A 27,603-nucleotide genomic window follows, 5' to 3' on the forward strand; every position below is an offset into this window, starting at 1 on the left:
TTTCAGGCCTTCTCTAGCGACCTGCATAGACAAATATTTTTCTTATCAGGCAAATATCTGAGTAGCTATGCTACCACGAGTTCTTCTCATTATATAGACTAACGAGGACGCTGTGCATCTCAGGCACCATCCATTATAAATGGCATTTTTCCTGGACTAATAAAGGCTGTGAGGCTGGGGAAACTAGTTAAAAGGAAATGTTTAGCTGATTCCAGAAACCATTCAGAAATTAATTACCCACCCCCTTGCCGGCCCAGAGCTTCTCCCCCTCTGTGCTCCTCCCTCCCCACTCGTGCTCCTGCCCTGTCTGCCCACCTCCCCACCAGCTGGGCCAGGGAAGTTGGAGAAGGCGTGATGCTGGCTCTCGGGAATATTCCGTCCCAGGAGGAGAAGCAAGGCTTAAGCGGCAGCATCACTGAAGCATGTAAGACCAGATTATTTGTGGTCGCAACTTGCTGATGCAAGATGAAAAATACAGCAATTGTAGCTGCTGAACTCAGCTTTTTTCCTTCTTCTTTCTTCTTTCCCCTTCGCTGAGGTTACTGTTTTACACAAAGTGTTTAAAAAATGAAATAATACCTATAAACTGGGGGGTTCCAAACTGTCAGTGTAAGGTCAAGAACAGAGAACGCAGCATCCAGGGAGGAGAGAAACGGGCCTTTCATCTCACCTATACGGGATCTGCAAGCTCACCACACGTCCCTCACGCACTCTGAGAGACACACACAAGGCCATACACACACACACTCGGGTTGAAATAGTCCTCATTGCAGGTCTTACCCTAAGTCCTGAATCTTGGGTCGTCCCTATTTCCACCTGCCCTCCCCAACTCCATAGCCAGCAACTCTAAGGTCCTCCATGGGCATGAGAAGGGAGGGAGCAGGCCCGCAGGCCTGGGAGGCAATGCCCTTCTTTGTGGGCACCAGCACTTGGCTCACATGGAGTTAGTCTCACAGTGGGTCAGCTCCTACCAGTGTGCCTTGCCCATGCAGAATGGACTGGATGGAAATCAGTGGGGGCCCCAGAGACATCTGGACAGGGAGATCAGGTGGTTGGTGGGTCCCACTAGCTTAGTCATTAGCCCTCAGAAAACCAACTGAAAGTTTCTATTACAAAGAAACTGAACATCAGGACCTTGGGGCTTCTGAGAATTTGAACTGGAGCCTCTGGCTTCATCGAAGGAGAAGACAAAATGTCCAGGTAGACTAATCCCATGTGGCATAAAAAAGACTCCTATGTGAAGACAGAATGCCACATGAGAAGGAATCAGCCTTGTAGCCAGCTCATCAAGAGTTTAAATGCATTTATCTTAGAATAAGCACATCTTGGAGCCTGCTTCTGCTACCTTCACAGACACTCATCTCTTCTTCTTTGCAGGGCTATGCCAAGCCTGGGGGTCAAGGGATGGGGGTCAGCACATAGGGGCACAAAGCACAGGGGAAAGGAGAACCTGAGTCAAAATCCCAGACAAAGGGGAGGGCAGATCCTGGGAGAGAGGGAAGGTCATCAATGCCAATGGTGTAGCAGAGGGCAGGAAATGAATTCAGCACTGGGGAGGTATGAAATGAGTAGGTACTTATGGCACCATCTAGAGATCTAGATGCAAAGAATGTGAACCTTTAGAGGGCACCTGGTCCAGCCCTTAGAAGGAAGCAGGTTCCAGAGGGTTCCACCATCAACCTCCCAAGGTATAAAGGGCAGGACTCCACTTGGAAAGCCTTAAGCTTCTCAAGCGATTTTTAAAGTGGGTGGTAGATCTCTAAGACCACACAATCTTCTCCCCGGTGGGCTAGAAAGTAGGTTGGACATGACACCATTGGAAGTCCAGCACTTTCTGTAGCAAACTCCAGCTTCTTAATTCTGTTTCTGGTCCAAGCAGAAGGAAGTATCTTAGTGTGTCATGTCAGCCAAGGTTGTCCCCATGGCAGGTGGCTGAAGGTCAGGGCTGAGTGAAAAGATAATGCCCCAGTGAAGGCAGACAAACAGGGAAGACAAAGTAGAGGCTGGTGTGGGAAACCACAGCCCAGACCCACCAGAAAACAAGAGGGGGCATGTGCAGTTGGAGTTAGCTCTAAGAAAGCCACAGGGAGAATCCCTTTTCAAAGCCCACAAAGTCTGCAGGGTGAAAAGTGAATCAGATCTGGCCAGAAGGCCAGGCTGATGATCTCTGACCCAAAACCCCAGGGAGCAATCCTCCAGCTTCCTGCACCGGAAGGTAGCATGTCCCAGCAGGGGAGCCTGATTGTGTCTCTCCACAGATGGTCTTCCCGGTGGCCTTGTGTATCTCAGCATTCCTTCATGCTGCCCCTTGGCCAACTGGAGTACTCCAAGCCCTGAATTTCATCCAGATATTGCTGGGGGTAGGGGTATGTAGTTGCTTTAGGATGGGGTGCAAGGGGTATCAATGTATGCTAATTCTGTGGCAATGAGGAAGGGGGACTAATTATACAGCTGGTTGATAAGAGGTGGAGAAACAAAAATATTCTTTCAATACCCAGCTGATACACTTCTCTGCGGTTAGTAAACCTGCAGAAGGCAAATAGTGGGCTCATAAACATACTGTTAGAGGACCTTAGACAGTGCTCTCCTAAGCCAGGAGACAGACTGGGAGTGATAATCTGAGATCCAGTGGCTGGGGGACTTCCAGGCAAAGGCTCTGCAAGGGATGAAGTCTGCATTTTGATGAAGGTGTTCAGGACGCAAAGACAATGTAAATTCATCTACATAGAACTGAACTTAAATGAAATCAAGAAAAATCATACCCCAGGGACATTCAGGAGCTGGTAGAGGACACAATAGTCCTCCTAGACCCCTGGCCCACCCCAGGCTCAAATATAGATACCACATGGAATAACACCATACATATCTCACTCCTAGCAAGGGGCTATGAGAAGTCCCACAGGGCACATTGGGTGTCGTGAATAGGCTACAATGGAGTTGACCCTGGACACCTGCCTTCCAGACTGGGACTTGCTCCTGCTCACCCACATACAGCAGACCTTCTCATGACCCATCCCATGAAACACATGGCTCTGAAAGGTAGCAGAAAGGGAGGGCAGCAGCAGACATAAGAGACAATAGAATGCCACCAAAGCCTCCATCTTCAAAACAGAGCCAAACAGTGGCAGAGTCAAGGATTCATACCAATGACCTCAAAGGATATGATTGAATTCCTCCCCAGACTGAGACCTCAGAGCTGGGTCATCCCAATCCAGCTCCTGACCAGGAACAAGACCTGCAGGCCTGTACAATACAATGGGTTGCTGGGTTCAGCGACAGAAAGACTGGAGACTGAGTGGGTTCCAGAGGTGGTGCTAGAAAGACTCCCAGGGCAAGGGGGCTAGGGCAGAAGCCTTTCATGGAGGCCCAGCTCCCAGTCTGGGGCAGGAGAGAGCCCCTAAAGATGCTGAGTCAGCCCAGACACACAGGATCTAAAGCCCATAATTTGGAAGCCTGTATTTTTATGCTGTTTATGTTTGCTATAATTATTTCCTTTTATCCCTGCCTTTGCATTTACCTAAGAAACCAACCAACCTGCTAATAAATAACAATAGCTAACAATTTTGACTGTTTGATGTGTGTCCACTAAGCACTTTTAAAAGCATTAACTTGTCTAATCCTCACAAAGACCATGAGACATGACCCCCAAAATTCCTCATTTCACAAAGAAGGAAAATGAAGTTTAGAGAAACTGAACTGCTTGTTGCACAGCTGGGAAATCTTGGAGCTGGGACTTAAAGCCAGGGCTGTCTGTGATGAAATCCCAAGGCTGCTTGATGCCAACGACATCAAGAAGAGTTTGGGCTGCTGTCCCAATGTGGGATGGACATCTCCCCTCTGGTGTTAGGCATGATGATGGCAATAGAATCTAAGAGTGAACCCCAAGGTGGAGGTGACAGCTACAAGGGCAGAGCCAGTAGCCTTGAACACTCTGCACTCTGCCCTTAAGAGTCATATCTGGGATCCATCTCAGAGGACACTTGGCTAATTTCCATGCATGAAGGAGACCATGGAAACTTGCTCTTGGTTTCTGCCCTCAAAGATGTGGTCTTTCATTGGCTCCTCTGTCTAGAAAACCATAGTAATTCCTCATTCTAGAGCAGCCCTCCACCCACATCCTCTCCTAAGAGCTCTGACACCCATCATTCCAACTCCCTCTCCCTTTCCTCAAAAAGCTCCCCTTAGTACTTTCCAGTCTTTCTTGAGTAGCACCTGCCCATCTGAACCCTCTCCTCTGGGACAGTGTTTTAGTTTCCTGGTTGATAAAGCAAATACCATGCAATGGGTTGGCTTAAACAATGGGAATTTATTGGCTCACAGTTTTGAGGCTACGTGAAATCCAAAATCAAGGTATCAGCAAGGCAAGGCCTTCTCCATGAAGACTAGAATTCCAGGGCTGGCTGCCAGCTATGCTTGGTCCTTGGCTTTTCTATCACATGGCAGTGCACATGGTGGCCTCCCCTTACTTACTTTTTTTTTCACATGGGCAGTCACCGGGAATCGAACCTGGGTCTCTGGCACGGCAGGTGAGAACTCTGCCACTGAGCCACCATGGCCCACCCTCTCCTTACTTCTTGATTTCACTGAGCTCCCGCTTCTGGCTGGTCCCTGTGGCTTTCTCCTCTTTGATCTTTCCTATCAGGCATTTGGTAATAAGATTAAGATCTGTCCTGATTCAGCTGGGCCACATCTTAACTGAAGTAACCTCATCAAAAGCACTTATTTACAAGGATCCACACCCATAGGAATGGAGTAAGTTTAAGAACATGTTTTTCTAGGGTACAGATCTCTAAGCTACCACGGACAGTATAAAAGTGCACCAGATCCCACCAACCTTGGGAATCACATGAAAGCAACAAGACAGTCTTTCTCTAGCTGATGGCGTCCCCTGGAGAACTGCGAGAGACCCTGCCTCACTGGACGGGGTTCTCAGGGCTGCCATAACAATCACTACAGATTTAGTGGCGTAAAACAACCGACATTTACTCTCTTGCAGTTCTGGGGACTAGAAGTTCAAAATCACGGTGTTCGCAGAGTCATGCTCCTTCTGAAGGCTCTAGGGAAGGACCCTTCCCTGCGTCTTCCAGCTTTCAGTGGCTCCTGGCTTATGGTGGGACCACATCAATCTCTGCTGCTGTCTTCACATGGCCTTCTTTGCTTCATGTTTTCTGTGTCCTCTGCTTCTACGACCCGATTTCCAAATAGAGTCACATTTTAAGAATCCAGGTGAACACGGATAGGGAACGGAGGAGGCAATCCTATTCAACTTACTCACTCATCAATCCCCTTCTATACTTCCAGCATCCTCTCCATCTCACTCCTCCCAGGCTGTTTCAGATGTAGGATGAGACCCTCTGAGTGCCCAGCGTGGGCAGTCGCTCCTACAAAAACATTCTCCTGCTGCTGGCCTAAGCATGGGCCCAGTTCCCCACATGTATTTCCCAGCTGTTAAAACAAATACTATTGGCTTAATAACAGGAATTTATTGGCTCAAGGTTTCAGAAGCTAAAAGGCTTGTTTCCTTTAGGGCTTAGTATCTTCTGGCAGGCTGGCAATCTTTGGAGTTCCTTGGCTTTTCCATCTCATGGCAATGTACATGGTTATGTCTTCTTTTTCTTCCAGGTTCCACTGACTTCCATTGTCTGGCCATTTCCCATGGCTTCTCTCTCCATCTGACTTCCACTCTGTTTATAAAGGACTCTAGTAAACCATATTAAAGTCCAAGCTGATTCAGTTAGGCCACAGCTTAACTGAAGTGACATCTTAAGAGATCTTCTTACAATGGATCCAAACCCACCAGAATGTAGGCCATGACCAAGACCAAGACCAAGACCATGTCCAAACTGGGGTACACAATTCAATCCACCACACCAGAGGAGACAAGCAGGGGCCCCCCCTTGCCACTTCTGGGTGGCTGTCTCTGGGAAGATCCCAGGGGCTGCCATGGGGGGAGGGCTAACACGTCTTCAATGTCAGGTTCCCAGGACATGACCCCTCAGTGATGCTGGATGATTCCCAAGGTGCTCCTCTCCCTCCAGGGAGTGCCAGAGCAGAGATAGGTGTGAGGGCTGGGCCTCGGTGCTCCACATCTGGATAGCAGCCGCCCCATTGCCTCCAAGGGTGGACAACCATAGATTCTTCCTTAGGTTCCCAGACTTCAACTTGATGGCCTCCCAGGGCCAGACATGCTCCAGTAATAGTTTAAGAGACCACACAGGGGTGCAAGACCCAGGATGGTGGTCAGCCAGAGCAGCAGAACGACGTCCTCTTGTCTGACCACCAACACTAGCCTTTACACTAGGCCTTCCTCCCTCTTTGAAGCTCGGGCCAATTGTCTGCTCTGTTATTCCGTAGTCCTCTCTCTGTAATGATATCCTACTTCCAATGCAAACACCTGAATTGTTTTCCAAAGGCTAAACATATAGAAGTTATTTTAATAGTGAAAATGCCAGCTGGGTATTAAAACAAAAGTCTTCAGATGCTCCATACAGGTGAGTGGCAGGTAGCTCTGGGCCACTCTCTGGCCTAGGCACACTCCATCTACTCCTGGAGCAGTTCTAGAGAATGCAAAGAAGGTAAGACTTCCGCAAAGAAACTCCCAATCACAGGCAGGAAGCACATGAGGCTTCTGGGTGGCATGTCTGCAGGGGCCTGCGCCACCAGCTGGGGCAGCACTTATTCTGGGATGGGTCTGGTTCTTGACCTGCACCATGAGGACAATCCCCCAGCAGGCCACAGGAAGATCTAGGTTTCTGGGCCCCAAGGTAAAGGAGATCGTGGGAGACAAGAAGGGGGGGCCTGGGAGGTCCATCTGCCCTCAATCCCACTTGCAGATTTTCTTGTTATACAACCTTGGAGAATCTAGGTTTTATTATTAGTAATAAAGGAGATGGCAATTTCCTTACAAAAGTAAGCACCTACAATTCAGAAACACTTTGGGGAGAGCACACTGACAAAATGCATAGAAATGTACACAACGAAAGTAGAGCCCTCTCTCATGCCTATACACACACTCATTCATGAACCCTCACCTGAATATGATCATCACACCTGAAGGAAAACACATGCTGAGTCTCCCCTTTCTCTCACCTCCACCCCTAAAGGGCCTTAGTGACACTGCTCAGTGTCACCAGACAATTCTTCTCCTCTTTGCTGTTACAGCCCATGAGAATTAAGAGGCCACATCCCATTCTGGCATGTCTGGTCCCTATGTTTCTAGACCTGAAAAGCCCAAATGCTACACAGACAACCCAGCAGGTTCAAGGACCTGCTCTCAGAACTGGAAGACCCAGTGTTTGAGCTGCAGTGGCCTAGGATGCTCTAGAGGGATGAACTGTCGCAACCTGACCCAGGCCAGAGAGTTCAAGAAGGTGGCAGAGCCGCAGGACAGATCCCCATGTCCTCTCCTGGTAGGAAGAGAGGGACTGAAAAGATGTTTTGTGAGTTCTCAGTGTTATCACACAGAAGGGACCATAGAGGTCAGTTAGCCCAGCCCCCCTCATTTCAGAAATGAAGAAGCTGCTGCCCAAAGGCGGAGGAAGTGGCTTACCCAAGGTCACTCTTTCAGCTCCTGTCTGCAGGAGCTGGAGCGTTGCACACCCAGACAAAGAGAAAAGTCCTCTCTCAACAGCTCAGCTGCTCAAGCACTATCTCTGCATGCCTGTGTTTCTCTCGGCATGCGTGTGTCTCTCTCGGCATGCTTGTGTCTCTCTCTGTATGCCTGTGTCTCTCTCGGTACGCCTGTGTCTCTCTCTGCATGCCTGTGTCTCTCTCTGTATGCCTGTGTCTCTCTCGGCACCCCTGTGTCTCTCTCTGTATGCCTGTGTCTCTCTCGGTACACCTGTGTCTCTCGCTGCATGCCTGTGTCTTGGCACGCCTGTCCCACGTGCACAGCACTCATCCACACACACACACTGGTCACACATCCTCATGCAAATGTATATGACCACAACACTTGCAGAACGACAACAAAACGCAAAGCCCTTGACTTTCTAGATTGGCTCAGTGGCCCCAGGGTTCTCCTCACCACCCCAAATTCCAGAAATAAGGCAAATCACAGTCTATGAAACACGGAAGTTGAGATAACTATTATTTAATTCAGCACCTTTGTTTTCAAATAGCAGAGCAAACCCACGGAGGTTTCAAAGCTTCCCTAAGCTTGTGCTGTGAGATGGGGGAGATGTAGGCAGGACCCTGGAATTCTGGCCCAGGATTCTTTCCTTTACATCTCACTGCAGACCTTATCTCAGCTTGCACTCATCTCATATCTGAAAGCAGCTTTTCAGTTTGGGAAGCCTTATAGTACGTTATTTCTATCTGACCTTCACAGCACCCCCTGGTTAGGACAGGTGTCACTGTCACCATAATCGATTTGCTCAGGGCCACGTGTTGAGGAAATGACAGCTGTGGGACCAGAGCGTCATCCTATGAATTGATGTTCAGTGCTGGTGCCACAACCTACCCATTGGGACCCAACAAACTGCCCTCATCCAAGTCCTTGGGCCCTCAAATCACTGAAAACAGACAGGATAAAATTATGTTACCCACGATGATCAAGGAAACCGAAGACAATAAGGGTTTGGTCATATTGTCTTTGCAAAGAAAAGGAGAAGGAGGCTAAGAAACCCAATATTCTTATACATCTCCATAGCCAACTCTAATTCCAAAAGCCCTCAATGTGCTATCTTGTCCCTTTTCCAAAGTCATCTTAAAATACATATTTTTAATCTAAAAGGGCTCCACCAGAATAGCACATTTGTAGGTCACTTATCTGGCAGCCAGCCAAGAACAAGGAAGTACCTGGAATAGATAGCATAAAGTTTGCACACTGAAACAGATCTTTTACTCCAAGGAAAATCCTTTATCTCTTCACTTACATCTAGTAACTTCCTAGTGCATACCTAATTCTAACACATTTGGTTAACTGTTTAAGATTCCATGGAAAAGAGAGTGACAGAAGGAAACTCCCAGGGCAGACAGGCCTTCAGCAAAGCAGTGACAGCAGACACAATGAAGGAGACAGAAATACTAAAAAAGCAAACTACAGCGACTCAAAATTCACAGGAGTCTGGGGCTAATTAGTGTAGGGCAAATAGTTCTACATGAGTCAGTAACACCTGAAGGCACCACTATATACCATCTGTGCAATTTCCCTGACAGTCAAGATAATACTGCGTCATCAAGAAAAGGTTAAACTACCTTCTACGATCTCTGTTTAAGGAGAAAAAGAACACTCAAGAACTCACCAAGTATTTATTGCAAGGTGAATGAACAAACCACCCAGCCCAGGAACTCAAAGTCCCCAGATAGAGGCCCACAGGCTCTACGTAGGATGACCTGGTGTAGAAATCAACTGTGTTTTATCTTCCTAAAGGCCCAGCAGGATGAGGAAGAATTAAAAATAAGGAGAGGGGTTTTCCCTCCACTTCCCCCAGGTCCCTCTTTCAGAGGATGGGCAGGATTTTGAGGCCAAGAAGCCTGGGTTTCCCTGCCACTAAAAGGAGGCTTTGTTTGCAGAAGCGTTCCTGAAGGCAGGCCAAGAGCTGGAGATGCTGAGTAAGAGGGAAGCCAGGGCTTAGTGAGTTGGGGGCCAGAGAACTCAGCTGGGTGGGAGAGGGTTCCCCAGGCTGGAGAAGGAACCTGTGATGGTTTCCTTCAGGTCCTGGTGACCTGGACCCCACTGCCTCATGGCCCAGATGAGGAAGTGCTGTGAGCTGCTGAGCTGGGAGCCCCATAGCTTTCAGGGGCACTGGGCAGGGGCGGTCTATGGGGTTTATAGACCTGAGGGGCACTGTGGGTCCATCCGGAGCAGAGCGCCCAGCAGAAGCCAAAGGGCCCACCCAGGAGCCCCACCGTGAGGCCAGCACGAGGTACAACTCACAGGCTAAAGACCAACCCTCCCACCCCAGGTCTCAGCAGGACCCCCAGGGGAGCGAGTCCTGCGTGTGCAGGCGGGAGGGTGGGGGGAGCTCCACCAACCGAGCTGCCTTTCCTGCTGGCCAGGTTAGGGAGGAGGGAACTTGTCACAGATTCAGAAAATCCAGGAAATGTGATTTGACCCCAGAGCGTTGTAAAGTCCATACACTTTACAACTGCAACACATCCTAAGAATAGCTCTGATAGGTATTGGAGCACAAAAAACAGAGAACACAACTTCCTGGATAAGACAGCGGAGCGTCCAAGAGAAGGGTCTTCTTTTTTTTTTTTCACATGGGCAGGCACCGGGAATCGAAACCGGGTCCTCTGGCATCACAGGCAAGCATTCTTGCCTGCTGAGCCACCGTGGCACGCCCCAAGAGAAGGGTCTTGTTAGTGAGGGAGTGTTTTCAGTTGGTTAAAAAGGGGATCCAGGCAAGGGGACTAACCCATACAAATGGGCAAAAGCCCATGGATGGGCTGGGAAAATGGGGCAGGTGAGCCCCTTCAGTGGGGCTGGGAGCACGGGGGCGCCGCTGGGGAGCCCTGCCAGGAAATGCATCCAAGGCAGAAGTTCTCTGGCCTCGGATTCTTCTGGAACCAGAGTCCAGAGGTCCCTAGGGTTTGAGTGCTTTGGAAAGTTCATTCTGAGGATTAATCTGAAGGCTGCTCACTGCCAGGCTGTTTGATTGCAAAATCCATTTCCAAATGGCCAGCTCATGGTCCAGAAGCCACCAGGGACCACGGATCAGGCAAGGGCACCTTCCCAACACGCGCCCCTCCAGGCACCCAGCTTCCTTGCACCGCTGCTGCTCTTCTCACCCAGACCCACCCTAACTCTTCACCATTTGAAGCACCCACCCCGGGCCTAGCTCCTGGCCTGCCCTAAACCCAGGATCAGGCAGAGGTGGGTCATTTCTCATTCAAATGAGCAGTTCACAGCTCCCTGCGTTTATCGCAGTATCTGGTTAGAATGGAGGATAGAATCCCACAGTCCTATCACCAAGGCCTCCTCCCAGCACCCGAAGCTAAAGATCTGCCCTTTCAATTCTCTGGGGACATGGGGGGGGGCAAAGGAAGAGAAAGCTGCAGCCCCTCCTCCACTTTAACCACCCAGCAGTTTATCCCAGACCCAGTAGGGCCCACGGCTGGGCCAGGGGCCACTGGAAACCCTGCTCTAGTTAAAATACATCTATCTGCAGCATTCAGAAAATAGCTATCTACAGTATTGCTTTCAGCTATAATGGAAAACTGATGGCTTTTATCTCCCCAACTTTATGACTATTGATGGGATAGAGGCTGAGGTTTGATGACCATTTAATAGCCGACCCTGCGCAGTTAGAGGAGCATCAGAAAGCAATGAAAGCGCTGAGATGATTGTCTGGCGGAGAATTCTCCGCTGAGGTCCAGGAAGCAAAACAACCACCCTCCCCAGGCTCCAATGGAAAAAAAAATCAAAGTCATCATCATTTCTGTCTCTCCCCTCCTCCTTTCTGTCATTGACCTTTGAGAGGTTAATCCAAAGGGGGAAGGGAGTAGAGGGGTCGGAGACAAGGAATGCAGGCCTGAGCCCTTAAGGAGAAAGGGAGGACGAGAGAAAAGGCTCTGGACTGGAGACCCCAACCACTGGATGCCCCCACCCTCCTCCCTTCCAGCCCAGCCTCAACACTCATGAACCTACTGGGTTCCTCTAGCAGGAGGACAAGGACTCGTGTCTGTGGGGCTCGCTAGGAAAGAGCTAGAAGGAAAAGGAAGGAAGCCGAGTGATTTTCCCTTTGCTAGGCCTGATCTAGCCTGTAATCCAACTGATCTTCAACCTTGTGTCCTCAGCCAAAGGCCAAAAGCATCTCCAGGGCTCTGCGGGTATCACACACTAAGCCCTCCTTGGTATTCTAAGAGAATCTACCCAGCAGCCTCACCACTGCCCCACCTTTCTCTCACTGCTCTGAAGGCCAGCATGGTCTGCTGGGAAATATCATGCTTTTAACTAAAGGCGAGAGAAGCGTTCCTTGCAACATCCCAAGTGGTTTCACAGACATTTGTTCTCTCATTTTCTACAACCCTATGAGATAGACAGGACAGATTCAACATTTTTCCCTTTTTAAAAAAAATAAATAAGAAAACTGAGGCTCAGAGATGTTATATCCACCAAGTCTGAGAACCAGCTTTCAGAATCACTGTCCAAGTCTCTGCCTTGCCAAGCAGAACAGATTACTGTCCAGGGAGGCAATTCCTGACCTTTTGTCCAGGTCCTGTCACTCATAGCTAGTGACTTTCGGCATATAACTTCCCATCTCTGGGCTTCAGTTTCTCCACCTTTAAAACAAAATTCTGGTTGGGATGACCTTTAAGATCTCCTCTCATTGTGTTTCAGGATAAAAGCACAAGTCTTAGGACTATGTTTTCAGGCATAATGATGTCTTCACACATTGTGAAGGTTGCCACCTCTCCAGACATCACATTTCTCTTCCATATCATGAACAAGTCCAAGACACACTAACAACACAGGAACTCAGGCCTGAGCCTAACTAGCTTCTCCATTCCTTGGATTCTGGTCGGCCTCTCCCACCCGCTGCCCAGGGGGACCATGACAGCAGGGGTCTCTCCTCTAAGTCAGTTCTCCTTCGAACACATGCGGGGATGAGTGGGGTGTGCAGGCCAATGGACAGGAATCGCCAGGGCTTTCCAGGACACACACAGCCGAGTGGAGCCCCAGCCTCCCCACCAGCACCGGCCACTGCAGGAGTGCTACCTGTACTCTCTCGGTGGCCCCCTCTGCCAGTACAACCTCTGTAAAGGCATGAACCCATATTAAAGCAAGGAGAATACAATGAACCTGTAAGATGAGAGCATTCTCCTGACTGCAGCCAGAACTGCCTTCTCCCCACTGGGCTTCAGTGAAGGTACAATTAGCCAAGGGGAAGGGCAAGGAATAGGGGGCCAGGACCCCTTTACTGGTTTTTTTTTCCCTCTCACCCCACCCAACTGTTGGGAGGGAACAGCCCACATCTCAATTACAGCTCAGCACCTCTTTCCCTTAGCAGGACAAAGCCAGCAGTTTCATTACCTGGGCTGCTACAGTTCCCAAGTCTTAGGAGTTCACTGCTTGCCACCTGGTAGATACTACTCACCGATTTCTTAGGGAATTCAAAATCCTCCCTGCTGGAATGAGGTGGGATTATCAAATAGCAGGCAGCAATCCTTGCTTGGTTTATCTAAAACTCCCCCAGAGAAACAAAACACTTAGGAAAACTGAGTGGAGAAAATATGCCACCCCAGGCCAGGGGGCAAGAATCAGGGCCAAAAGAGGAGGGGGGCCACAGGCCCCGAATCCTCTCCCCTCCTACACTCTTGGGGGTCCCTAAGTGGGAAGAAGACACAGGTTCCCCAACCTTCTCCAACTCTCAATCCTTACTCTCAACATTATTATCCATCTTTTTTTTTGCATGGGCAGGCCCAGGAATCAAACTCAGGTCTCTGGAACGGCAGGCAAGAACTCTGCCTGCTGAGCCACCACGGCCCGCCCTATCTAGCTGAATTTTTAATGACGCCAACACACAAACCTATTCTAAAACTTTCCACTTTGGACATCATCTTTCTTGGTATCTTTAGATGACTGCTAAAGAGACTTCAGCATATTACATTCCAAAATGCACGGGCTCCATTACAGCCTTCACCCTATGCGCTGTCTTAAGAAATTAGAGCTTCTAACTTCTTCTAAACAGACCACACTGTCCGTAGTGATCCACCCCCTCGGATACAACCCAAACCCACAAATGGAAATCACCCAGTAACACTCCCCACCCCCGTGAAGATTCGTGGTTCAGCCCAGCTCCTCTCCGCCCCCTGCAGGGACTGGGTCTTGTTGCCTCGGGATCCCCCTTCTCTCTGAGTGTCTGGCAGGCTCAGAATCCAGACACAAATTAAGACAGGAGTGAATGGGCAAGTGTAAAAAGATGAGACAGTCATGTCCCTGCAGAGGAAGCCAATCCAAAAAGAAAACTACCCTGCCATCAAAAACAAGTAAACCTGTACGTATGGACATGGAAAAAATGTTAACAATATATTTAGAGGAAAAAAGAGCTTACAAAACAGCATGTACTGCATGATACCATTCTGTTAAAATATGTGTATGAATATAAAAAAGTCTGGAAGTGCATATTCTCTCAAATGTTAGCCATGCTTATTTTAGGGTGTTAGGATTGAGAATGATTTCTACTTTCTTTAATATACCTTCCTGTCTTGCCTGAATTGTTTTTTATAGTGTGCACATACTGCTTTTATAATCAGCAAAAACAGTAAAGCCAATTTCATCTTGAGGATTAGAAAAAAAGAAGAGGCAGGGAGGGAAGAGGAGGGAGAGGACAGTAAGGGAATGAAAAAAGAGAGGAGGACTGAAGGAGGAATGAGGAAATGAAAGGAAGCCTCTCCTGGATCATGCAATTCATTTCCTTTATTTGGCCCTGGGAGACATAAGGTCCAAGTTACACAAGCTCAGAAGGGACCCAACACTCAATCTGATTCCAGACAAGGTGGACTCCGGCCTCTGCTGTATACATCTGAGCATGGAGAACGCACTAGCTAAAAGGCAATCTAATTTCCAAGATAAGAGAATTAGTCATTGGCAGAAGCAGTATTAGGATTTAGGATAACCTCTAATCCAGGACTCTTTCACCCAACGATACCTCTTCCTTTTATTAAGCAACGACTTTAGAGACCCTGAGCTGCTGGACTGGGGGACTGACAGGTGGAGGCCGGGGAGGACCTAAGGGAGACCCTCTCTGCTCAGTGGTCTCCGTGGGGCACCTCAAAGCTGCACTCTCAACCCCCCCCACACACACACACACACACACAGACACAGACACACACACGGACACACCTGTGTGAGCTCCTCCCCAGCTGGTGCTTCTGCTCTAAGCAGGACAGCCCCCTCCCTGCCTCCCACAAGCAGTGGTCTAGCATCTTCTTCCTTCTGTCCCCTTCTCCTGGAAGCCTCTGAGGAAAGCTCCGCTGCTGGGAAACCCTGCCCTCTTCCCCACACCAGCTGCAGCACCGTCTCCACACCAAATGCCCACAGCAAGCCCTTTAATCCTTACACCACTTAATTAGACAGGGCCCCATATTCATTGCTAACGCTTTCACACTCACCGGTCTCGGCTCCCCACAAGAGCTTACAAACTCTTTGAAGGAACCAAAGTTTACCATGAGCCTGCGTGCCAAGCCCTAGGCCCACTGCTCTTCATGTGCTATTTCACTTAATCCCCTAATCTACACCTCAAGCCCCTGCTCTCTCTCAACTCCCGTATACACCAATACTTCACTGACCTTCCACCTGCATGTCTCAAAGGCTCTCAAACAACAAGTTCAAAACCCAACAACTTCCCTTTCTGCCCCAGACTTCCTCCTCCTCCTCCCCTTGGCTTCTCTCTGGAGATGGCATCACCAGCTAGGCGGTAGCCAGGCCAGAAGCCGAGGCGACACCCAGGACCCTTCTCCATCCCCCACTCTCCACATCCAGAAAGTCACCAGTACAGACCTCTGAAGGCCTCTGAAGTTCTCTCGGGTCGCCCCGACCCCCTGGCCTGGCCCCTTCTCAGGCCCCAGCACAATGCCGTGTGCACCTGGGCCCCCGTCTCCAGCCTCACTGTCCCCCACATTCTGCACAGGACTGCCAAAGGGTCTTTCTAAGACACCAATTTGATCATGTCACTCCATCTTTTGCTTAAAATACTTGGTGATTCCCCACTGAATTCAGGTAAAATCCAATCCCCTTGGCAAAACATACAAGGCCTCCAGTGCCCTCAGGTCTTCCCCCTTTATGACAGAGTTTCCCTCCGTGGGGAACAGAACACCGGCTGCCCGGCCCGTATACACCCTTCCTTCAAAATCAGATCATCAAAATAAAGTGTCAGTGGCTGAGAGGTTTCAAACACAGCCGGGAGGTTGTCCTGGGGGTTATCCTTATGCATTATATAGATATCCCTTTTTAGTTTATGGTGTATTGGAGTGGCTGGAAGTACCTGAAACTGTTGAACTGAATTCCAGTAGCCCTGATTCTTGAAGACGATTGTGTAACTATATGGCTTTTACAGTGTGACCATGTGATTGGGAAAACCCTGTGTCTGATGCTCCTTTTATCCAGGGTATGGACAGATGAGTATAAAAATAAGGATCGAAAAATAAACAATAGGGGGTGATAAGGGGTTAAAAAAAATTGGGTAGATGGAAATACTAGTGGTCAATAGAGGGAGGGGTAAGGGGGATGGTACGTACAACTTTTTTCTTCTTTTTTATTTCTTTTTCTGGGGTGATGCAAATGTTCGAAAAAATGATCACAGTGATGAATACACAACCATGTGATGATATTGTGAGCCACTGATTGTACACCAGGTATGGCATATGTGTGTGTGAAATTTTCTCAATGAAAACATCTTTTTTAAAATTGGCTCAGATATTGTCTTCAAAAGTCTTCCAGGAGGGTCCCTCCAGGCAGCGCCCACCTCACCGCTGTGAGAGCCCACGGACCCCGCGGGGAGAGTCGGGGGTGGAGCCCCAGGAAGTCCTGAAGGGATCGCCAAGCTTCCAGGGAGGTGCCAATATCCTTATTTTTACAAGGAAAACAGAAGCGCCACCACTAAGGAATGATTATAAAGAACTGGCCCGAGCCCACCCAGGGCCGAGGGGAGGCCGCCCTCTGAAGAGCACGTCTTGAGATTCTCCCCTGCGCAGGACACAGTGACGCAAGGTCGCCCCGCAGCCTGGCGGACGGCGAGTCGTGCACTCATGTGCTGGACTAAAGCGAGACATTCTGGGGCGCGCAGGGTGTGGGCAGCTACACCAAACTGTCCCTCCTGCTCTATAAGGAGCCAAGATTTTACTGCTCCCTTATGCATAACTAAATGTCCTCTACGAAGCAGGCACCAACGGTGCTTTAACTTGCTTGTCCTCTCAGAGGCCCTGGGCTAACAGGGCAACCTGCGTGAGGTCCCTGAGTCTCCCAAGAGAGCCCCAAAAGGGCCCTGAGGCTAACCGCTGGCTCCGGGACACCTAGGACAATGCTACTTAGTAAGGGGGGGAGGAGGGCGGCCTCACCTCTGGGGATATGATCCGGGAAGGTAAAGAACCCATCCCGAGACTGGCCAATGAAAAATAAGTCCCATAGCACACCCCAAAACCCCACGAAGAGAATCGGACTGCTGGTAGCTCCCAGGGAAGAGGGGGACACCCCACAAACATGCTTTGTCCTGAAGTCCTCCTCAGTGAAGAAGACTGAAAACTGAAAAGGCAAAGCTAGCCCGGGCCCATATTCACCAAGAGCATCACCTTAGGCTGCTCAGAAGGGTGCAGTGGTTTGGGCAAACGTCTCTTCCCACATTTTAAGGACTCTTGCAATCATGGCAGGAGGCACTGAGTATCAGTGACAAGCACAAGCAATGGCTTCACAGAGCTGAGAGAGGACACGGGAGTGGGGACGTTTTAGAGTCCTGATCACGTTAGAGCATGGGGTCAGCAACACAGCCCCTGGGCATCACAGGGGGCCTCAGCACCGGCCCTGGCCCATCCTACAGAACGCCATGGCAGCGCACCCAGGAACACCGGCAAAGGCAATGACCGCCCCCACTCTCCTGGCCATCTCGACCCCCACTACACACTTCCCAAAGCAAAGCCAGGGTCTGGTTCTCCTCCACTGTCTGTCCACTGAAGCCACAGATGGGCAACTTCGCCACACCGGCCACACCGCCACTGTCCCTTTTCCTGACTGGCTCTGGTCAACGAACTGACAAATATTTCTTGGGCTCTGATCAGGTCTGCAGAAGGGGTCACAAGTGTCCTTCATTTCGCCAAACCTAATAATTACCTTTGTGGTCTCTCAACAGCATTTGGCATAGCTGTCCCTGCCCTCTTTTTTAACACATGTCCTTTGGACTTTGAGTGAACCATAATAAAACACCAAACACTTTTTTACTGGGCCCTTGGAGAGTGCACATTGACACTTTGGGCTACACTCTCCCTTGGAGATCCTACCTACTGCCCTGGCTTTACACACCATCGATATGCTGATGACCCCAGAATTTACAACTCCAGTCAAGCGCCAGATACGAATGTCTCAGAGACATCTCAAAATTAACATGCCCAAAATGGAATTCCTGATTTATCTCCCTCAAGCCTTCACCATCTCAGAATATGGTAGCATCATCCACAGACTTGCTTGAGCCAGAAACCCATGAGTCATCCTTGAGTTCCTCCATCTCACTCACCCCCACATTGAAGGATATCATTCCATCTTCAAAATATCTCGAATTTACCCACTTATCTCCATCCTTGCTGCCACCACCCTGCTCTGAGCTGCCATCATCTCTGATCTAGTGATACTAAAATTACCTCCTGCCTGGTCTCTTTGTGTTCATTCTTGCCTCCTTCTCTTAATGCTCCACACAGTGGCTAACGTTATCTTTTTTAAATCATTATTACAAGAAGGTCATCAGTTGACTTCAGAAGCTTCCTTCCACCTATATTAAGAATAAACCCAAAGTGCTTGCCATGGCCCCTGCCAAGTCCCCAAACTCATCCTGCCCCGTCCCTCTCCCCCAGCCCATGCCACCCTACCCACGCCGGGAATTTACTCAGCAAAGCCAAGTCCTTGCCCTCCTCCGCCCTTCTGCACATGCCGTTCCCTTCCTGTGAAAGGTCCTTTCTCCCATCTGCTACGGCTGGCTCTGTCTTCTTTGCGACTCAGTTTAAATGACACCACCTCCAGACAAACTTCTCCTGACCCCCCATCCAACTAGGTCCCCCTTCCCTGCTCCATTATTCTCTATTTTGGCATCCAACTTATTGAAAAGGAACTACGTACCTGTCTGTCTACTTGTCCATCTCCTCCACCAGACTGTAAGCTCGAAGGGGGCAGGGACCATTTCTATTGAGTTCCCCAGTGTATAGCCAGGGTCTAACACAGAGCAGGCACACAATAAATGTGTGTCAAATAAATGAAATCAACACACTCAGCAGGAAATATAAGAATAATAAAAAGTATAAATCTAGTAGGGAACGTGGGAAAACTACTAAAGGAAAGCTGTGTGCGAAGTGCCATGAGAAGGCTGCAGACCTGCCCTAGAGGGCACAGCAGTGGAAGTTTGGCCCAGAAGGCCAAACAACAGGAGCCAGCATAGGATTCCAGATTAAAGGTGGCACTCAGGGTCTCTAATAGGGCTCAGGACCCCCAGCCCCTCCCCACATTGAGAGACTCTTTCCACTGTCAACTCTTCTTCCAGGAGGATGGTGATTTCTCTTTATGCCATGGCACTCCTAGGCACAGCTTCATGGGAGCACGGATGTAGCTGTTTAGTTCTGAGCTCTGCACAAAGCCAGATAGGCTCCTCAGTGATTATCTATCTGTGGCTCATCTCCCCGAGAAAGAAGGGCACTCCAGTGCCACCAGAGTGGCCCAAGGAAGACCTGGTAAACAGCAGAATAAAATTGGGATTCTAAGGCCATTTAATTTATAACATGGCTCTGTTCCCACTGCAGAGGCAATAAATACAGCATCCTGCCCCTGATTATAAGAACCATGGGGGCATGGGCCTCTCTACCTCCTTCATCATTAAATCTCTAATCCGTAACATAATGTCCAGCCCCAAGGAAATCACTCAGTATTTGTCAAACAAATAAAGGAATAGTCACAGGATACCCCCCACCCATTCCTCCTGCTCCAGGTGGCCAGCCCCCTTGCCCCAGGAATGACAAGCTGCGTCCCAACAGGGTTATCTACTCTGCCTTTTCCATGCCCGTGCCAGGCAACACTAATTGATCAAAGCCCTCTTTGCTACTGAGCCATGAGACATTTTCACAACCATTCTCCAGAGAGCCACTCCAAATTGGCAGGTGGACAGTCTTACATTTTGGGAGATCAAGGAACCCTTTGAGAATCCAATGAAAGGAATGAGTTTCTCTCTAGAAAATACGCTGAAGTTTTGCATATAATTTTCAGATATTCAAAGACCTCTTCTTTAAAGGAACTGAAGCCTTGGGAGGCCCACAGCCCACCCATCCCTGCACAAATAACCATCTGCTGCCATTGAGAGACAACCTGCTACAGGCATCCGTCAAAGGAGTCTACAGAACCTCAAAAAGAAGCTGTGTGACAATCCCAAGGAGCCAAGAATCAAAACCCAGACCTGTTCATCCACACTGCCGCAAGTTACTAGACACTCACCAAGCTAGATAAGAGAAAGTGTCTGCCACAAGGACTCCTCCTCACTTCCAGAGGAGAGCTTTGCAGAGAGAGAGTCCAACTCTCTCTGCTTTGGAAACAATCCTCTTGGAGGAGGAAAATGTCCATTGCAGTAAGGGGCTCAGGCTGCCAGGGTAGCCCCAGGCTGGAATCTATTTATTCACATCATCAGCACCCGGAGGTTCAATTACAGCCCAGGATGTGGCACAGGGAAAGCAAGGAGTTATTTATATACTCTTTGCAGACCGAGAGAAAGAAGCCATTTCAGAGGGCCTCTTCCAAATGAGGGAACACGGTTTAAGGGACAATAGAACCATCCTTCTCACAACCCTCCAGCCATGACATAAACACACATACAAATCTGAGACCACCCTTGCAATGTATGTAACTGAGAGGGTAGAAAACAAAAGATTGCACTGAAAAAAAATGTTTGAAGGTAGACCATAGATAGCCCTTGGGGGAGCCAGAGTGAGAGAATCCAGCCAAATTCCACGGGACTCATTACAACGGATGCTCTGAGTTTTCCGGATTCCATATCAGAAGTCTTTTAAAGTAAAAGCTACTCATGATCTTCCCTAGAGCTCCACTAATTTATGGCTATCACCCTAAAGCCACATGGACTGTGAACCAGACAAAAAGCAAAAGGCAGAGCCTGGTCTCCAAGGATGGAACTTCAAAATCAGTTGGAAGCACAGACCGAACAAGAAGCTTCCAATCCCAGAGGCTCCATCCCTCAGTCTGACCCCAAACTGATCCCGGTCTAAAGGGTGATGGGAGAACTACATCCAACAACCCCCCAGGCCCCAGCAAGGAGATATCCTTGTTTTCATCCAAACCCCAGATCAAAGAAAGCCTCCAGCACTTTATTGTTAGTGACATTTAATAAGACAGCAGAGCTGAGTCGGTTAAATATCACACGGGTGATGTATGAGGCCTGCCACCAGGGGTGCCTCACAGCAAATCAATGGTCTTGCTTTAATATAGTGCCAGGGCAGGTGAGCTCTGACAGAGCCACCCTCGAAGACTCCTGGGCTGAAATGCAGTCAGCAAGAACAGAAGGCAGGAGCAAAGGGGCCAAGGCTCAGGCCTGAGAGCTACCACACTGGACACAGGGCATGTCCTGGGAAGCCCAAGCACATGAGCCCCATTTCTAAAGTATCAGCCTCAGCGAGGGTTTTCCATAACCCAGGTGAGGCCAACTTCATTCATTAAAGTATCCAGCAAAGGAAGGTGTGGGGGTCTCCATTTCCTGATCTAAACCCCATTTTCATAATAAAGTTCCGCACCTGTGGTACTGGCCCTGGCAGCCCAGCAGGAAGGACTCAACACAGCAGAAAAAAGGAAGGAAAAGGAAGCACGGCGCATCCCAGGGCCCAGGAGAGAACCAGCTTCAGGCTGCCTGTCCTCCAAGGTCCCTCTCAAGCCTCGTGGTGCTGAGAATGGCCACCCAAGGGCCACGTGGACTCCTCCACAGACAATGAGGACAGTGGACTAATGGTCAGGAAGTCAGGCTTACAAGAGCAGGAAGAGAAGACAGCGCCTCCGCCTCCAGGCAGGCCTCTTGGGAGACTCAGGAGAAGGGTCTTTCAAGCACATCCTCACACCACCTACCCTGATGAGACTTCTCTGGTCAGCTGAGCTCTCCAGGAATACAATCTCAGGCAGGGAGGGCAGGAGCAGGGGGTGAAAGCAGGTCAGGAAAACTACTCTGATAGAATCAGAACTGAAGAACTGGAAGGGTCCTTGAACCCAACCAACTTGGTTGCAAGTCCTTACTAGATCAGCGACAGAACCGAAGTGAAGACGAGTGAAATGGCTCCTCCAGGACCACTTGGGAGACAAGGGGCAGAGCGAGGACAGAAGGCAAGTCTCTGGACCCCAGGGCACCCCGGCAACCACCTCCATCATTCACTGGTCGTCACAGTGTTTCAGTCTCTACTCCCACTGCTTCCCCCCCACCCCGCCCCCTTTGTCCTGAGCTACAGGTACCATGCTCTAAAGCACACTTCGCCCTTTGCAATACTCCCCCAGGCTCCTGCCAGACTCATCCTAAACGCAGGTGCATCTCCTCTTTTCCTGCCATTTCCAGGATCCCACTTTAAATTTGCATGTGGATGGGTGTGTTGGGTGGGATGGGAGTTAGTAAGAGTTGGGACTGGAGGAACATATTCTGGAGCAAATGGAATTTCCAACTCATGACCCCAGGCCGCACAAAATGAGTCATAGGCTTAATTCAATAGCAGCATTGTGCGGAGGTCCTGGAGTTGCTGTTATTTAAATTTATATCCCAAAGCATGGAAGGAGCTCATCTCGTCCGAAACCATCCACCCTTAGCTTCTAGGATTCCTCAGTCCTTAATTCTCCCAAGACTTACTATTATTGAAACACCCTTTCCTGTTCTACAATTTCAAGTTTATCACCCAATTCTCTTATTCCTGGCTTCCGCCACCACTGGGGGAAAAACCCCTCTGGCTCTGTAAACAGATAGAGACATTCTCCAAGCCAGCGTGTTCACCCTGCTCCAAACTCTCCCATCTCACTCAAGGCCACAGGTCCCTTAGTTGCTGCACTATATTGTCCTTTGTTAAAACAATGCTATGTGGGGTGGTGCAACGGTGGCTCAGTGGCAGAGCTCTCGCCTGCCATGCCAGAGACCTGGGTTCGATTCCTGGTGCCTGCCCATGTTAAAAAAATAAATAAATAAAACAATGCTATGTGGCTGCCAATGTTCAGGACGCTTCTCTGCTCAAGACTCATATTCAGATATCCAAGTGGGGTCACCAAGCCCCCTGCAGTGACCTGGCATTGTGGGGGCACCTTGCACACCACATATGTGCATGGAGTCCTGAAAGCCCCAGGCTTTCCTAGACTCCTCGCCTAGGACTCTCGCTGGCCCTCATCTTCAAGGCCCCGTTCCTTGTCCATACTGTCAAGAGCCAGCCTAAGAGGGTCATTTTAACCCTTAGAGCAAAAAGAGTATGTGTCTCATTTTAACAATTACTAGGCTCTCTTCTATAATGTTTTGGGAATTATCTGGCCCATCAAGCCTCCCCTTTAACCTCAGCTACCAGAAAGCTCAAGTTAACTCTGCTAGATTACATAGTTGCCACATCTATTTCCTTCTCCTTCTTGAGGCTCTGGGTTTCTATTTCTAGCCATTCTATTGTTGCAATGCATAGTTTTATTTTAAATCTCCTCAATCAGTTTTTGCAGGCAATAAGTTGTGTTTAAAATAAACAAAACAGAAAAGCCCACCTTCTTCACCAAGCTTTCCATGAGCCCTGCAGCTGGTTCTCAGGATCACATCCCTTCTTTGAACCCAAGTAGCACTTGTTTTCCAAACCACAGGAAGTAGCGCTTCCCCTCCCCTGTACACAGGTGAGCTCTCCCACATCACAAAGAAAGCCTAGCCCCAGCCCCATTCCATGTAAGAAGGCCTCCCATGCACCCCACACACCCCAATTTCTTGTTTCTCTGCAGCTGCTGTCCCCCAGTGTCTTTCATTCTCAAGAAGGAGCTTTCTACCACGGCCTTGACTTCTGCCGCAGTGCCATGCCTCGGCCCGGGGCAATCTGGTTTCCGCCCTCCAGTCCATTTAAAGTGTTTCTAGAACCATCACCAGCAACTTCCAAACTGTCATGCACACAAGTGGACGCATGTGCAAGTACACACTTGCACACGCACTCACAGGCATTCTGTGAGCACCGTGTCACAATCACTGCCTCCTGCAGAAACCCCTTTCTCCTCCGGTTTCTGGGCCCATTATCTCCCGGTTGTCCTTCAGCCTTCCCGGCCTGCCCTTCTTTGACTCCACCTCCTTTGCTCCTCCCCCAAGGACTGCACTTCTGCAGAGGTCTGTCCTCACTGTCCACACCAATGGATTCACTTCCCCACTCAAGCCTGAGGATGCCCGAATCGTAGGTCTCCTCAGCCTAGTTTCCCTCTTGGGCTCTCCCTGCCTTCCACACACCACCACATCCACTCCTGTGACTATAAGACTCCAGAATCCATGCTTCACCCCAACACCAGACTGGTTCTGCTCTCCATGTGGAATGAGCTGTCTCTGGTTTATGAGAACTTCTGCCCTGCTGCCCCGACCTCTCTTGGGATTTTAGGCAGGGTTTCCTTCAGAAATGGGACAAAATTCTTTGCAGGCACCCTTTTATTCCCAGACTCTAGGAGTCTATGGTTTTTAATCGTAAGCTCCGTGAGTTGTCTATCTTGGTTTCCTCCTCAGTGCTCAGCACAAGGCTGGGCCCACAGAAGGCAAGCAATAAACATGTGCTGAACGCATGGATGGGTGGATGGGTGGGAGGGAGGGTGAATGAATGGAGTGGAATGAACGAGTGGATGGCAATTCGTTTCACACATGTCCAAGTCAGTCTTAACCTTTTGACACTTTTTTGCAGGGCCCAAGCTCAAAATCCAACGAAGCCCAGAGGATGCAGGGAGGGGCAAAGACCAGGCAAGTCACAAGGGCACCAGTCCACCGAAACCCTCCAGGGCTGCAGCAGGCGGCAGCGAGGGGGCCGCGCTCTTACCGGCACAGGTGGTCGGTCCGGCACACGCTACGGAGGTCCAGGCAGTTGGGCTTCTCCTTGTCCTCATAGGAGCAGCTGGGCAGGATGGTTTGCCGGCGGCGCTCGGCACAGGCCTGGTCCTGGCAGGAGCAGAAGAGCATGCGGTAGGTGTACTCGCTGGGCACCCGGTCGAAGAACTGGCGCAGGGCCTTGTGGCACCGGCGGCGGTTGCAGCGCTCGGTGGGCGAGATCTCGCGGTTGCAAATGGAGATGTAGGAAGAGCGCAATTTCTTGCAGTTGTCGTTCAGGTTGCAGGCCTTGGCGGCATCCAGGCAGTGATTGCTCTTGGAACTGACCACCGGGTCCGCCCCTGTCCCTAGAGGCAGGAGGAAGAGGGGGGATCAGAGGCCTGCACGGGCTCTGGGGAGGCCACAGCTGCCCGCCTGCTGAGGACACCTCCCTCTGCACCCGGGCCTGCTCTCTGCCTCCCTTTCCTCATCCTCAGTATTAATGGGGCAACTTACTAGGACCAATCTCACATTTAGTAGGTATTAAAGGAGTGAATGTACAGGTCCATAAAGTGGCACAAGGGTAAGCTGAGCATATGGGGAGCTGTTATAATGATTAATCCAGGATCTTATTTAAAACTTATCAAAAGCAACAGGGTATTTATGGCCCCATTTAAAAATATGAGAAATGGGGAGATAAAGGGAATGGCTCAAGATGACACAACTAGGAGGCAGCCAAGTCAAAATTGGTCCCCAGAACCGCTGAGCTCCTGTCCTGCTGCTACCACACGCTGTACCCCCAGCACCACACCTGAGCAGCGCCTCTAGCCAGGGGGCCCACTGGGATCTAGGTCAGGACAATTCTGTATTCAGGGATCTTTACAATCCCCGGCTCCAAGGTATAAAATGCCAGTGGCACCACTGCCACCATCCTCACTGCCACCACCATAACCACCACACCGCCCCATTTTAAAATGCCCCCCTGGAGTAGGGGAGGGTCCGCTGCTACCCGTTGAGAAACCCTCAAAAGGAAGCATTGGCTGGGTGTCCTGGCACAGTGAGGTCACAGCTGAAACTCAGTCTAGGACTCTAAAAGGGCTGAGCCCAGAACTAACCAAAGGGCAGGGACGCTGGGGCTTCAGCATGGACACCACCGTCTTTGAGTTTTGCGCCACGGCATAAGGACAGAGTACCCTGGGTACAAAGCAGCATTCCCAGAACCATACTGGCTCTGTGTTGGCTGCCTCCACCCCGTCAGTCCCAGCTACGCTGAGAAAGAACACACGGCACTGGGCCACCCAACCCTCTGCCATCAGTTGACTCCTCTGGGCTGTCCTGCTGAAGGGAGGAAAGGGGGGAATCCAGCCTGCAGTGCCCTCCTGGGAAGTTCTGGTGAGAGCAGGGTGGGAGGAGCACTGAGAGAACACCTAAACCCCAGCTTCTTCATCTCACAGAGCAGGGACAGAGGCCCCAAGCAGGCAAGCGGCTTCCCCAAGGTCAGCCAGTGCCCTGGTGGCAAAGCAGAGCCAAAGCCCAGCTCTCAGAGCAGTGCCACGTGCCCCAGGCGGAACCATCGGCTTAGGCATTGGGATGGGCTGTAAGCTTTTTCTTAATTCTTCATGCTGTTCCATAGTTTCTGTGCACCCCTCCGTGCAAGGGCCCCACTTGGGAGGGGGCAGGCAGAGGCCAGACCCTCCCTCCCACTGGCCAACCCAAGCACCAAGCACTTTCTGCACAGTTCCTGGTGTTCTCACTTGGCCAGTAGAGATCTACCGAGTCTCACCTCTGCAGAGCCGTCTGCTAGGTGCTGTGCTACCCAGACAAGCGTAAGGGGAGGCCCGGCTCTTGAAGAACTCGTAAATCAAGTGAGGAAACCAAGAGGCAGCACATGGTCTAGTGGTGAAGACTGGGCCTTCTAGAACTGAATCAGCCGAGTTCAACCCTGGCCCTGTAAACTGTTAGCTGTCTGACCGCAGACAAATTATTGAACCTTTCTTTGCCTCAGTTTCCTTGTCTGTAAAACAGTACCTACCTCATAGGGTCGTTTTGAGCATACATGAGACAGCTCAAATATATTTTCTCTCTCCCAAATCCTGTCTACGAGATCATTCCCAATAGCAATTACACAGCCCATCTTAAAAATTTTAATAAAATGACCTCCTTTATGACCATACACTACCCCTCCTTTTTCTGTCCTCTCATTCTCTCTTGAACCCACTTAAGCCTGGCGTTGGCCCCCACCTCTCCACACAAAGGCCAGCGGCCTGGCGTCCTCAGGCCACAGCTCACTCAGCCCATGAGCAGCACTGGACACGCCGCCTGCTCGCTCCTCCCTGAGCTCTCCCTTGCTTTCCACTCTCCTTTGTTTTCCTCCTGCCTCCCAGGCCTCTCTTCCTCTGCTGCATCCCCTTCCTCTTTCCCCAGGCCTCCGTCCTCCCCTTCTCTGCAAGCACCCACCCCCGAGGGGTCTCATCCAGTCCCATGACCTTCAACGCCAGCCAGATGCTGTCAAATCCCAAATGCTTATCTCTGGAGCAGACCTGTCCCTTGAACTCCAGACTCACCCACCAACTGACCATTCAACAACAACACCTGAAGGGTTAATACTCTCAGTTCAATACAATGTGGCCGGAACCAAACCCCTGATCTTCCCCCCAAGCCTGTCCCCCACCATCTTCCTCATCCTGCTGATAACAACAGCATCCTTCCAGCAACTCGAGCCAAAAATCCTGGCACTTCCTTGACTGCTCTCTCATTCACGCACCCTATCGGGAAAACCTCAGCATATATCCAGAATATACCACCTTCTGCCACCACCACCTTCATCCAAGCTGCCATCTTTCTTGCCTGAAATCTCTGGACTAGTCTCCCCCTCTCCCTGGTACCCCCACCCGTTAACAGTCTTCTCTCATCACAACATAACTGGAGT

At 50.1% G+C, this 27,603-nt stretch overlaps 1 protein-coding gene across 2 annotated transcripts in view; it reads right to left on the reverse strand.

The window, feature by feature from the left end:
• The window catches only part of GFRA2 (GDNF family receptor alpha 2), an 89,965-nt gene that overhangs the window by 29,889 nt on the left and 32,473 nt on the right, over window positions 1-27,603 (reverse strand). For both annotated transcript variants that reach the window (XM_077151842.1, XM_077151841.1), the window contains one exon: window positions 24,688-25,042. In XM_077151842.1, coding sequence (XP_077007957.1) covers window positions 24,688-25,042 — 355 coding nt within the window. The remainder of the gene's footprint in view (window positions 1-24,687; window positions 25,043-27,603) is intronic.

This window comes from Tamandua tetradactyla, chromosome 3, assembly GCF_023851605.1.
Source record: "Tamandua tetradactyla isolate mTamTet1 chromosome 3, mTamTet1.pri, whole genome shotgun sequence".
In the NCBI taxonomy this organism is placed as follows: domain Eukaryota; kingdom Metazoa; phylum Chordata; class Mammalia; order Pilosa; family Myrmecophagidae; genus Tamandua; species Tamandua tetradactyla.